The following is a 12,939-nucleotide window of genomic DNA, read 5'->3' as shown; positions in this document are numbered from 1 at the left end:
CAGGTGTGTGCTACCATGCCCAGCTGACCTTTTTTTTTTTTTTTAATTTTTAGTAGAGACAAGGTCTTACTATGTTGCCTAGGCTCATCTCAAACTACTAGGCTCAAGTGGTCCTCCCGACTCAGCCACCCAAAGTGTTAGGATTATAACCAGGTGTAGTGGCTCACGCCTGTAATCTCAGCACTTTGGGAGGCTGAGGAGACAGGTGGATCACCTGAGGTCAGGAGTTCAAGACCAGCCTGGCCAACACAGTCAAACCCCATTTCTACTAAAAATACAAAAATTAGCCAAGCGTGGTGGCGCAGGCCTGTAATCCCAGCTACTCAGGAGGCTGAGGCAGGAGAAGCGCTTAAACCTGGCAGGCAGAGGTTGCAGTGAGCCGAGATCACACCACTGCACTGCAGCCTGGGTGACAGAGCAAGACTCTCTCTCAATAATAATAGGCTGGGCACAGTGGCTCACGCCTGTTGTCCCAACCCTTTGGAAGGCCAGTGCAAGCAGATCACAAGGTCAGGAGTTTGAGACCAGCCTGACCAACATGGGGAAACCCCGTCTTTACTAAAAATACAAAAATTAGCCAGGTGTGCTGCCATACATTTGTAGTCCCAGCTGCTTGGCAGGCTGAGGCAGGAGAATCGCTGGAACCCAGGAGGCGTGGGTTGTGGTGAGCCAAGATCACACCACTGCACTCCAGCCTGGGTGACAGAGTGAGACGCTGTGTCGTCAAAAAAAAAAAAAAAAAAAATAGGGGTCAGGCACAGTTGTAATCCCAACAGTTTGGGAGGCCGAGGCAGGGGATCATGAGGTCAAGAGATCGAGACCATCTGGGCCAACATGGTGAAACGCTGTCTCTACTAAAAATACAAAAATTAGCTGGGCGTGGTGGCGCACACCTGTAATTCCAGCTACTCAGGAGGCTGAAGCAGGAGAGTCGCTTGAACCCAGGAGGCAGAGGTTGCAGTGAGCTGAGATCGCGGCACTGCACTGCAGCCTGGTGACAGAGCAGATTCCATCTCAAAAAAATAAATAATAACAAATAACTTTATTGAGAAAAAATGAGAAAGCCACAGTACCTGGAATGGTGCATACAGTTTTGTGGCCCATTGCCGAGATCATAATGGGGAGGCAGGGAGCCAAGGGAGGGAGCCTGAACTGAAATGATCAGGTGTGAGACTGTCACATGAGGAAGGGAGGAAAAAAAGGAGGATGAGAGCAAATTCAGCCCATGTCCCTGATAATTAGAAGAGGTTGAACATTTTGTTTGTTGACAATGAACATTTTTAAATGAATTAATGAATGAAATAATCTGTCCACTGTGTGTAACGGCTTGCTAGAAGTAGATGTGGTCGCTGCTCTCAATGAGCTCACAGCATTGATGGAAAACTATACATTGCATACATTTGCATGTATTTAAGTGGCAAACTGTAAGATGTGGATTCTGGCCAGGCATGGTGGCTCACACCTGTAATCCCAGCACTTTGGGAGGTCAAGGCGGGTGGATCACCTGAGGTCAGGGTTCAAGACCAGCCTGACCAATATGGTGAAACCCCATCTCAAAATACAAAAATTAGCCAGGCGTGGTGGCATGTGCCTGTAGTCCCAGCTACTTGGGAGGCTGAGACGGGAGAATCGTTTGAACCCAAGGGGTAGAGGTCACAGTGAGCCAAGATCATGCCATTGTATTCCAACCTGGGTGACAGAGTAAGACTCCGTCTCAAAAAAAAAAAAAAAAGGATGTGGATTTTGCATTCCAGAATAATTTATGAAGAATTAGATCAGTGTTTTCTGGGATAATTTAAGACAATGGAGATGGCGATGTTCAAAGCAGATCTTTTTTTGTTTTTTGTTTTGTTTTGTTTTTTCTTCTTGATACGGAGTTTCTCTCTGTTGCCTAGGCTGGAGTGCACTGGTGTGATCTTGCCTCACTGCAACCTCTGCCTCCCGGCTTCAAGTGATTGTCTTGCCTTAACTTCCTGAGTGGCTGGGATTGCAGGCGCCCGCCACCACGTCCAGCTAATTTTTGTATTTTTTTTAGTAGAGATGGGGTTTCACCACATTGGCCAGGCTGATCTCGAACTCCTGACCTGGTAGTCCACCCACCTCAGCCTCCCAAAGTGTTGGGATTACAGGCTTGAGCCACTGTGCCTGACCCAAAGTGGATCTTTTAAGGAAGGGTGAATATTACATGAGAGTGTTAGAGAAGGAGGAGAATCTGCCCATCAAGCAGACAAATGTGAACAAAGGCATGGATTTATCCACAAGGTTTTAGTATTAAATTCTGTGGATCCCCTTGGAGGAGATTATTTTTTTTTTTTGAGTTGGGGTCTCATTCTGTCACCCCAATTGGAGTGCAGTGGCTCAATCATAGCTGATTGTAGCTTCAAACTCCTGGGCTCAAGGGATCCTCCTGCCTAAGTCTCCTCAGTAGTTGGGACTGCAGGCAGGCACCACCACGCCTGGCTAAGAGAACTACCTATTTTAATGTTTCAAAGAATTTGGGCCAAGGGCAGTGGCTCACACCTGTAATCTCAGCACTTTGGGAGGCCAAGGCGGATTCATTGAGCCCAGCAGTTCAAGACCAACTTGGGCAACACAGTGAGACAGACCCCGTCTCTACAAAAAAATAAAAAATTAGCTGGGTGTGGTGGCTCATGCCTATAGTTCCAGCTACTCAGGAGGCTGAGGCAGGAAGATCAGTTGAGCCCGGGAGGTTGAGGCTGCAGTGAGCTGTGATCACACCACTGCACTCCAACCTTGGTGACAGAGCGAAACTGTCTCAAAAAAGAAAAGAATTAATAGACTGGGGGAGTGGTTGAGGGGAAGAATTCATAGGCTGAGCAACAAAGCAAGACCCCTGTCTCTCCAAAAAAAAAATTTTTTTTAGTTGGGTGTCATTGCATGTGCCTATAGTTCCTATGGTCCCAGGTACTTTGGAGGCTGAGGCAGGAGGATAGATTGAGCCCAGAAGTTCCAGGCACAGTGAGCCATGATCATGCCACTGCCTTCCAGCCTGGGTGACAGAGCAAGACCTTGTCTTCAAAAAAAAAAAAAGGTTTATGAAGCAACTGGCTTAATTTTCTGGTATCTACAGAGGGTAGGAATCTCATGGAATCCATTTTCTTCAACAGATAGTTTTTTGTTTTTTTGTTTTGAGACAGAATCTTGCATTGTCGCCCAGGCTGGAGTACAGTGGCGCGATCTCAGCTGACTGCAACCTCCGCTTCCCGGGTTCAAGCAATTCTCTGCCTCAGCCTCCCGAGTAGCTGGGATTACAGGTGCCTGCTACCATGCCCAGCTAATTTTTGTATTTTTAGTAGAGACAAGGTTTCACCGTCTTGGTCAGGCTTGTCTTGAACTCCTGACCTTGTGTTACACTCATCTCAGCCTCCCGAGTAGCTGGGATTGCAGGTGCCTGCCACCATGCCCGGCTAATTTTTGTATTTTTAGTAGAGACGGGGTTTCACCATGTTGGCCAGGCTGTTCTCGAACTCCTGACCTCAGGTGATCCACTTGCCTCGGCCTCCCAAAGTGCTGGGATTACAGGCATGAGCCACTGCACCTGGCTAACCCTTTTTTTTTTTTTTAACCCATTACCTCTGATTAAAAACAAAAGCTTTATCCTCACCCCTGTGATTTTTATGTACTACTGTGTGAGGGCCTTGTTGCTAGATATGAATCAATAAAGGGGTTAGAAGAATATAGAAATAGGTAAAACTAGGGCATGTTTGGTGGCAAATCTTTAACCTCTTGAGAGTGATACCTGTGAAGGAGTCTTCCTACTCTGAGTCTTGGGGTACTACCAACAGAACCAAGATAAGGGACCTAGAATGGCAAAAAGATGATCTGGAGCGAGGATGACTGTGCCAAAGCTGGCTGGAGAGACTGAGCACCGTCAGTACTTGATTAATTAATAATGTAAGACAGGGCAGGTTGGGCCCTGGGGACAGCCCCACCGGCACATAGGCCAGAGTCACAGATGGCCCAGTTGGCAACATGATGGTTCACTTTTGGAAAAGAAACGTGACACAGCCTTTCTGGGAACAAGGTAGCGAGTCTGATTCAGGAGAGCCAACAGGACACCGAAGACCTGGACATGGGAGGCTCCAGCCACCAGAAGGGGGCAGCACCTTCTTGGGATGACAGATTGAAAGGCCTGTTAGGCCACCCAAGAGGGTTGTGGCCGAGTATTTGGGGGTGTTGGGGGGCTAGGAGGGAGGTGGAATAGGGACAGTACATTTTCAACAAAAATTTTTTAAAAGAAATGGGGGCTACCTTCGGCAGGTGCTGATGTATGGACAGCCGTATCGTGTTACCTTAGAGCTTGAGCTGCCGGAGTCCCCTGTGAATCAAGATTTGGGCATGTTCTTGGTCACCATTTCCTGCTACACCAGAGGTGGCCGAATCATCTCCACTTCTTCGCGTTCGGTAAGTGTTTGTGGCCTGTCTGAGAAGGTGTGGAGGAAGATAGCAGGATCAGAATGGGTAGGGGGCCGGATGCGGTGGCTCATGCCTGTAATCCTAGCAGTTTGGGAGGCCGAGGCAGGCAGATGGCTTGAGCCCAAGAGTTCAAGACTGGCCTGGGAAACATGGCGAAACTCATCTCTACAAAAAACGTTTAAAAAATTAACTGGGCATGGTGGCACACGACTGTAGTCCCGGCTACTCTAGAGGCTGAGGTGGGAGGATCGCTTGAACCTGGGAGGTTGAGTCTGCAGTGAGCCGAGATTGCACCACTGCTCTCCCTGCTGGGCAACAGAGCAAGACCGTCTCAAAAAAAAAAAAAAAGAATGTCTGGGTAGGGATTCCACAGGAGGAAACACCCTTGGCTTTGAGGTCACAGACACATCAGGATAAAGAAAGGAATCAAGGCCGGGCACAGTAGCTCACGCCTGTAATCCCAACACTTTGGGAGGCCGAGGTGGGTAGATCACCTGAGGACCAGAATTTGAGACCAGCCTGACCAACACGGAGAAACCCCATCTCTACTTAAAACACAAAATTAGTTGGGCATGGTGGTGCATGCCTGTAATCCCAGCTACTCAGGAAGCTGAGGCAGGAGAATTGCTTGAACCCGGGAGGCAGAGGTTGCAGTGAGCTGAGATCGCACCACTGTATTCCAGCCTGGGCAACAAGAGCAAAACTTTGTCTTTAAAAAAAAAAGAAAGAAAGAAAAGGAATCAGCTTACCAAACCAGAAACCTTTGCCAGACACCCCAGGTATCTCATGAGCACACCCAGCTTTGGGGTTAAGTTTGAAGAGTGGAGCTGCTCTCAGAAAACAGACTTTAACGCCAGACAGACATGGGTTTGTGTCCTTATTCAGAAACAAGCTAGCTCTGGGTCACCTGACTTAACTTCTTGGGTATAAAGTATTATAAAATGGGTATAATAGTAACTGCCTCATAGCAAGACTAGTTTGGATTCAATGGGGAAATGTAAAATTCCTATTAGCACATAGTGGCTGTTCAATGTTTTTTTTGTTTTTGAGACAGAGATCTCGCTCTGTCGCCCAGGCTGGAGTGCAGTGGCGTGATCTCGGCTCACTGCAGCCTTCACCTCCTGGGTTCAAGCGATTCTCCTGCCTCAGCCTCCCAAGTAGCTGGGACTACAGGTGCCCACCACCACACCTGGCTAATTTTTGTATTTTTAGTAGAGGTGGGGTTTCACCATGTTGACCAAGCTGGTCTCAAACTCCTGGTCTCAAATGATTCAACCACCTCAGCCTCCCAAAGTGCTGCAAGTACAGGTGTGAGCCATCGCACCTGGCCTAATAAATGTTAAGACTCCATTCTTCCATTAATTAACAACACAACCTCATCATGAAGCAAATTCCTGACATCTACATGGGGGAAAAAAGCTTCAGATGGTGCACTGGGACTTAGATCCCATACTGGATTACAGAACTACTTGGTGGGAAAGGCAGATCAGAGACAGTGTTGGGCTTAATCCAGGAAGGTTTCTTGGAAGGAGGAGCCTTTGCTCTATAATAGAGTGTGGTTGGGTAGGGGGAGAGGTTCAAGCAATTGGAATGGTTGGATGAAGACTGAGGGGTAGGAAGTGAAGGTGAGGGAGCCGGGGACCTGAGGAAGAAGCCACCTTCATAGACTACCCAGGGATGGTTGAGGGGTAGATAGGGTCATGGGGATCTGGCGCACCTGTTCCCAGCCTCTGCTTCCCACCCCCGGCAGGTGATGCTGCATTACCGCTCAGACCTGCTCCAGATGCTGGACACACTGGTCTTCTCCAGCCTCCTGCTGTTTGGCTTTGCAGAGCAGAAGCAGCTGCTGGAGGTGGAACTCTACGCAGACTATAGAGAGAACTCGGTGAGTGAGGTGAACGATGACTAGGAGATAGCCCCTCCCATTAGCCCAGGATTCTACCTGAGGAGCCTCCAGGCTCAGGAGACATCACAACTGAGAGGCTGGAAGTGAGGCTCAGATGGGGAGGGTAAGAGTGCCAGCGGCAGGGCCCTGGCCTGACGCCGCCCTCACCCCCTCCTCGCAGTATGTGCCAACCACTGGAGCGATCATTGAGATCCACAGCAAGCGCATCCAGCTGTACGGAGCCTACCTCCGCATCCACGCGCACTTCACTGGGCTCAGGTGAGGGGCCAACTGGAGTGGACCTTGGGCAACTCTCATGAGGGCTAACCTTCCACCAAGGGGGTCCCAAGCAGAGGTAATGGGTTCACAGAGCAGAGCTGAGTTGGGTTTCACATAGGCCAGAGGGTCTCAAAGCTGCTGTATACTGGCCTATCAGCTCCCTGGGGAACTTTTTAAAAACACCCTTGGGCACCCCACCCAGACAGCTGAACCAGGATTTGTTAAGGTCTTGTCTAGGCATCAGAATTTTACATTTTTGTTTTTTACCCCTGCCACCCTCCATCATCCGTTTTCATCTTCCCTCTGCCCTGCCTTCCACCCAGAAAGCCAGGGCTGAGGGCTCCACCCAAGTGAGCAGATTTATTTTATTTATTTATTTATTTTTAATTTTATTTTTATTTTTATTTTTTTTTTTTTTTGAGACGGAGTCTTGCTCTGTCACCCAGGCTGGAGTGCAGTCGCCAGATCTCGGCTCACTGCAAGCTCTGTCTCTTATACACATCTAGATGTGTATAAGAGACAGGCGCGATCTCGGCTTACTGTAAGCTCCACCTCTCGGGTTCACGCCATTCTCCTGCCTCAGCCTCCCGAGTGGCTAGGACTACAGGCACCCCCCTCCACACCTGGCTCATTTTTTTTTTTGTATTTTTAGTAGAGATGGAGTTTCACCGTGTTAGCCAGGATGGTCTCGATCTCCTGACCTCGTGATCCGCCCGTCTCGGCCTCCCAAAGTGCTGGGATTACAGGCGTGAGCCACCGCGCCCGGCCCTATTTATTTATTTTTGAGAGGGAGTCTCGCTCTGTTGCCCAGGCTGGAGTGCAGTGGCGCGATCTCGGCTTACTGTAAGCTCCACCTCTCGGGTTCACGCCATTCTCCTGCCTCAGCCTCCCGAGTGGCTAGGACTACAGGCACCCCCCTCCACACCTGGCTCATTTTTTTTTTTGTATTTTTAGTAGAGATGGAGTTTCACCGTGTTAGCCAGGATGGTCTCTATCTCCTGACCTTGTGATCCGCCCGCCTCAGCCTCCCAAAGTGCTGGGATTGTAGGCGTGAGCCACCATGTCCGGCCTGTGAGCAGAATTTTTTAAAGCACCCCAAGGAAGGCTGATGGGCTGACAGAGTTGAGAGCTACTGTCTTGAACCGTTGGCTCAGCAAGAGTTGGGGTGACTCTTGAGAGACAGACAACGTTGAGGCTGTGGCCTATGGCCCTCCCACAGGAGACTTCCCAAGGTCCTTGGCCTTTGTTGGAACCTGGTACAGCAGGTTCTGGGAACTGTGCGGGTGGGAGGCAGGGGCAGCAGAGCCGGCTGTAGCCAAACTCACTTGAATTGCCCTAGAAATTATTTCTGGGACATGAGAAGGCCAGTGTTCTCTGGTAACTGCTACTCCCTTCTTGTCCCTACTTCCTGCCTCAGATACCTGCTGTACAACTTCCCGATGACCTGTGCCTTCATAGGTGTCGCCAGCAACTTCACCTTCCTCAGCGTCATCGTGCTCTTCAGCTACATGCAGTGGGTGTGGGGGGGCATCTGGCCCCGACACCGCTTCTCTTTGCAGGTGGAAAGGAGCAAGGACCCCCTTTTGTCCCTTTGATCTTTGTGGGTGGTCAGGGGTATGTTGGGGCTTAGGGTGTGAGGGCCCTGATTGTTAGTGAGGGAAGTCAGTCCCTGCTGCTCAGTGGTTTTTCCTCCACAGGTTAACATCCGAAAAAGAGACAATTCCCGGAAGGAAGTCCAACGAAGGATCTCTGCTCATCAGCCAGGTAAAGGTGTTGGTTGGGGAGCTGTTGAGGTGGGCTAGGTTGAGCTGGCCTGGACCAGAGGGAGTCCCTGCTTCATCCAGTATGAGGCTTAGGGTATCACCGACTGAGACAAGGGTCAAAGGAAAGGTGAGGAAGGTGGGGTTGACACTGCCATCCAGGCACAGCTACCCTAACCCTATCCTGTCCTCTCCTGCTTTTGAGGCACAGGGCCTGAAGGCCAGGAGGAGTCAACTCCACAATCAGATGTTACAGAGGATGGTGAGAGCCCTGAAGATCCCTCGGGGACAGGTATGGCGCAGCCGCCACACTCTCTCCTTCCTGACTCCTTGGCTTTCTCCTTGAGTGTCTGGGTCTGACCCCTGTGTTCCGCTTTTGGCTGCAGAGGGTCAGCTGTCTGAGGAGGAGAAACCAGATCAGCAGCCGCTGAGCGGAGAAGAGGAGCTAGAGCCTGAGGCCAGTGATGGTGAGGGGCATCCTGCAGCGTGTCCTGGGTGGGACCCCCGGTTAATCTAATATCCCATTTGGGATTTTGTTTTTCCCTTTCCTGGCCCAGGTTCAGGCTCCTGGGAAGATGCAGCTCTGCTGACGGAGGCCAACCTGCCTGCTCCTGCTCCTGCTCCTGCTTCTGCTTCTGCCCCTGTCCCAGAAACTTTGGGCAGCTCCGAACCCGCTGAGGGTGCTCTCCGACAGCGCCCCACCTGCTCTAGTTCCTGAAGGGGCAGACTCCTCACATTCCAGCACTTTCCCACCTGACCCCTCTCCCCTCGTTTTTCCTTCAATAAACTATTTTGTGTCAGCTTCCTCCTTGACTCTGAAATGGATTCACGGCCATTTGAAAACCCTGTGTCCCCCAGACATCTCTCACTTTCCACCATTAGAGGGGAGGTCTTCTTGTCAAGGGCTGCTCATGGGGAAGGCCTCCAGACCCGGGCTATTTTAAGCACAGATGTTTCCATTCATAAGCCTAGGAAGTCCAAGGAGGGAGAAGCTATCCTGACCCCTAGCAAGCTTCCTACTCCCTGCATGTGACTTTCATCTCCCCCAGGGGAGGGGGCTGGTGTAGGGCAGGTCTGGAGAGCTGGAGACATCATTCTGGCCCCCTCTATACCCCTCCCTTCCTCCCTTTCTCTGTCCATTGGGAGGCAGAAGACAGGAAATGACTGCCATGGATGTGGTATGATTTTTACCAAAACAGCATTTTGCAGCTCAGGCCCGTGCTGTTCGCAGCTGTTTTCCTCTAATACCAGCCAGGTGGCCGCCTCCTATGTTCCCCTCCCCGTCCCTTCGTATGACTTCAGCCTTCGCATTCTAAGCGCCTGGCTGCTTTCCACATTCCATTCCCCTCCAGAACCCAGGCATCCTGGGCTCCAGCTGAAACCATTGCATGTGGTTTTCCCAATCCCTGGCCCCGTGACTCAGTCCCTCTGAAGGCAGCAGCCCTCTTTTTTGGCAATCACCGGGGAGGTGGGGGGAGGAGGAGGGGAGCTAGGTGGTGACATCACAGTCGAAGGTTATAAAAGCTTCCAGCCAAACAGCATTGAAGTTGAAGATACAACCTGACAGCACAGCCTGAGATCTTGGGGATCCCTCAGCTTAACACCCACAGACATCGGCTGGTGGATTCCCGCTGCATCAAGGCCTACCCACTGGTGAGGAGCTGCTATGGGCCAGAGAGGAGGAGGAGGGCAGGCAGGGGCCAGGACTCCTTGGACAGGATTTGCACAGATAGCAGGTGGGGAGGGAGGATTCCAGCGTCCCTATTTTTTTCTCTTTTGTTTAAAAAAAAAATGCGGCTGTGCTTACAATATTTCTCTCTACTGTTCTGTTTTCTCACTTCTGTCTCATTTCTGGGTTTTTGCCTGTGTAACTGACAGATACATGTTTTTGTTGAGTTGAGGTCTCACTCTGTCACCCAGGCTGGAGTGCTGTGGGGTGATCATGGTTCACTGCAGCCTTGAACTCCTGGGCTCAAGTGATCCTCCTGAGTAGCTGGGACCATGTGCATGTGGACTATATTTTTAATATTTTTTAATTTTTTAATACTTAATTTTTAAATACTTTTTTTTTGTAGAGATGGGGTCTGTGTTGCCCCAGCTGTTTTGGAATTCTGGCCTGAAGCAATCCTCTTGCCTTGACCTTCCCAAAGTGTTGGGATTATAGGCATTCCCAGCTTTGTTACTTGTTTGGCTTAGATCTTTTCTCTGGGTGGCAGCTAGCAAATATCCTACCGTTCTTCCCTGGGCTAAGTAAATCATTTCCTCCTCTCCCCCAGCACTTTATTAACTGTTTCTAATACTTAACACATGCTGATCATGCATCTGTCTCATGTGTCAGACCATGTTTTCTTTTTTGTCTAAAACCAAGCACATAGCCTGGACTCAGAAGTTGGTTGACAAATAAGTGTGTCTGCCTCATTCCAACCTCTTTCCTCTTCTGGTCCCCAGTTGCATTTTCCTGTCCAGACAGAGGACATGGCAGGCTTTCGGGCTGAACAGGCTTTATCTAACCACCCCTTCCCTTCCAGTCTCCATGCTGGGCTCTCCCTGCCTTCTGTGGCTCCTGGCCGTGACCTTCTTGGTTCCCAGAGCTCAGCCCTTGGCCCCTCAAGACTTTGAAGAAGAGGAAGAAGATGAGACTGAGACGGCGTGGCCGCCTTTGCCGGCTGTCCCCTGCGACTACGACCACTGCCGACACCTGCAGGTGCCCTGTAAGGAGCTACAGAGGGCCGGGCCGGCGGCCTGCCTGTGCCCAGGACTCTCCAGCCCTGCCCAGCCGCCCGACCCGCCGCGCATGGGAGAAGTGAGCATTGTGGCCGAAGAGGGCCGCGCAGTGGTCCACTGGTGTGCCCCCTTCTCCCCGGTCCTCCACTACTGGCTGCTGCTTTGGGACGGCAGCGAGGCTGCGCAGAAGGGGCCCTCGCTGAACGCTACGGTCCGCAGAGCCGAACTGAAGGGGCTGAAGCCAGGGGGCGTTTATGTCGTTTGCGTGGTGGCCGCTAACGAGGCTGGGGCAAGCCGCGTGCCTGAGGCTGGAAGAGAGGGCCTCGAGGGGGCCGACATCCCTGCCTTCGGGCCTTGCAGCCGCTTTGCAGTGCCGCCCAACCCCCGCACTCTGGTCCACGCCGCCGTCGGGGTGGGCACGGCCCTGGCCCTGCTGAGCTGTGCCGCCCTGGTGTGGCACTTCTGCCTACGCGATCGCTGGGGCTGCCCGCGCCGAGCCGTCGCCCGAGCAGCAGGGGCGCTCTGAAAGGGGCCTGGGGGCATCTCGGGCACAGCCAGCCCCACCTGCGGCGCTCAGCCCGGCTCCTGGAAAGAGGGGAACCCGCTGCCTCCAGGGAGGGCTGGACGGTGAGCTGGGAGCCAGCCCCAGGCTCTAGAGCCACAGCAGAGTCATGGTTCTCTGGGCTGAGCGCTTGTTTAGGTCCGGGACTTGGCGCTTTGTTTCCTGGCTGAGGTCTGGGAAAGAATAGAAAGGGGCCCCCAATTTTTTTTTTTTAACGGTCAGATAGTAAATAATGTAACCTTTGCGGTTTAAGAGGATAAAATGGAGAATATTATGTGGGTATTTATATGACCCTTGTAACCATTTATAAAGGAAAAACCACTCGACATAGTAATGCCAACCTAGAGTAGCAGCTACTCCGGAAGCTGAAATGGGAGGATCTCTTGAGCCCAGGAGTTTGAGTCCAGTCCAGCCAGGGCAACACAGCCAGACGCCCTTGTGTTTTGTTTTGTTTTGTTTTTTGAGAAGAAGTCTCCCTCTGTTACACAGGGTGGAGTGCAATGACACGATATATGTCGGTTCACTGCAACCTCCACCTCCTAGGTTCAAGTGATTCTCCCGTCTCAGCATCCTAAGTAGTTGGGGTTACAGGTGCCCACGACCATGCCCGGCTAATTATTGTGTTTTTTTAGTAGAGATGGGTTTTCACCATGTTGGTCAGCCTGGTCTCAAACGCCTGACCTCAGGTACTCCACCCACCTTGGCCTCCCAGTGTTGGGATTACAGGCGTGAGCCACGGTGCCCAGGCAGACCCCCTTCTTTAAAGATGTAAAATCATTCTTAGTCCATGGGCCTTACAAATCAGGTCACTGGCCCATTGCTTGTAGTTAGTTGATCCATATCATGCATCCTCAAAACGGCTCTGTCAATGAGTGTCTTCAGTGGGATTCTGAGAATAAATTTATATTCTTGCTAGGTAGAACAAAACAAAAATGACAGTAATACCAAGGAATTTCTCATCCCTTTTTTCCCTCCATTTGTATTTATTGCATATCCACTGTAAAAACATTAAAGGATCTTTAAAAGGAAGTAATGTTTATTGTTTACGATTCTTTTCAAATCACTGTCCACACACCCACTTTTCAGAATAGTATACATACTTCTGTCGCCCAGGCTGGAGTGCAGTGGCACGATCTCGGCTCACTGCAAGTTCTGCCTCCCGGGTTCAACCCATTCTCCTGCCTCAGTCTCCCAAGTAGCTGGGACTACAGGCGCACACCACCATGCCCAGCTGATTTTTGTATTTTTTTTTTTTTTAGGAGAGTCAGGGTTTCACCATGTTGGCCAGGATG

General features: G+C 50.9%; 3 protein-coding genes across 7 annotated transcripts in view; all 3 read left to right on the top strand.

The window, feature by feature from the left end:
• Positions 1–9,166, top strand: part of BSCL2 (Berardinelli-Seip congenital lipodystrophy 2 (seipin)) — a 19,917-nt gene extending 10,751 nt beyond the window's left edge. For 3 of the 5 annotated variants that reach the window (XM_011993392.1, XM_011993391.1, XM_011993393.1), the window contains 8 exons: positions 4,282–4,425; positions 6,188–6,322; positions 6,504–6,601; positions 8,019–8,160; positions 8,299–8,365; positions 8,573–8,653; positions 8,748–8,828; positions 8,919–9,166. In XM_011993392.1, coding sequence (XP_011848782.1) covers positions 4,282–4,425; positions 6,188–6,322; positions 6,504–6,601; positions 8,019–8,160; positions 8,299–8,365; positions 8,573–8,653; positions 8,748–8,828; positions 8,919–9,079 — 909 coding nt within the window. In that variant the 3' untranslated portion in view covers positions 9,080–9,166. Of the gene's footprint in view, positions 1–4,281; positions 4,426–6,187; positions 6,323–6,503; positions 6,602–8,018; positions 8,161–8,298; positions 8,366–8,566; positions 8,654–8,747; positions 8,829–8,918 lie in introns of all 5 variants that reach the window. The other 2 variants (XM_011993390.1, XM_011993394.1) reach the window with 2 other exon arrangements.
• Positions 9,167–9,543: 377 nt separating this feature from the next.
• On the top strand, positions 9,544–11,909 carry LOC105549050 (LRRN4 C-terminal-like protein). Its single transcript, XM_011993388.1, has 2 exons — positions 9,544–10,014; positions 10,890–11,909. The coding sequence occupies exon 2, from the start codon at positions 10,895–10,897 to the stop codon at positions 11,609–11,611; it is 717 nt and encodes a 238-aa protein (XP_011848778.1). The 5' UTR covers positions 9,544–10,014; positions 10,890–10,894; the 3' UTR covers positions 11,612–11,909.
• A 606-nt stretch (positions 11,910–12,515) lies between these two features.
• Positions 12,516–12,939, top strand: part of LOC105549155 (LRRN4 C-terminal-like protein) — a 2,922-nt gene continuing 2,498 nt past the window's right edge. Inside the window, exon 1 of the mRNA XM_011993578.1 lies at positions 12,516–12,528. Within this exon, the coding sequence (XP_011848968.1) occupies positions 12,516–12,528 (13 nt within the window). The remainder of the gene's footprint in view (positions 12,529–12,939) is intronic.

Source organism: Mandrillus leucophaeus, unplaced genomic scaffold (genome assembly GCF_000951045.1).
Source record: "Mandrillus leucophaeus isolate KB7577 unplaced genomic scaffold, Mleu.le_1.0 Scaffold43, whole genome shotgun sequence".
In the NCBI taxonomy this organism is placed as follows: domain Eukaryota; kingdom Metazoa; phylum Chordata; class Mammalia; order Primates; family Cercopithecidae; genus Mandrillus; species Mandrillus leucophaeus.
This window is presented reverse-complemented; position numbering and strand designations above follow the sequence as displayed.

What these genes read in the sequence shown, in the direction of transcription:
- LOC105549050 (XM_011993388.1), top strand. Translation starts at nt 10,895, where the DNA reads ATGCTGGGCTCTCCCTGCCTTCTGTGGCTCCTGGCCGTGACCTTCTTG.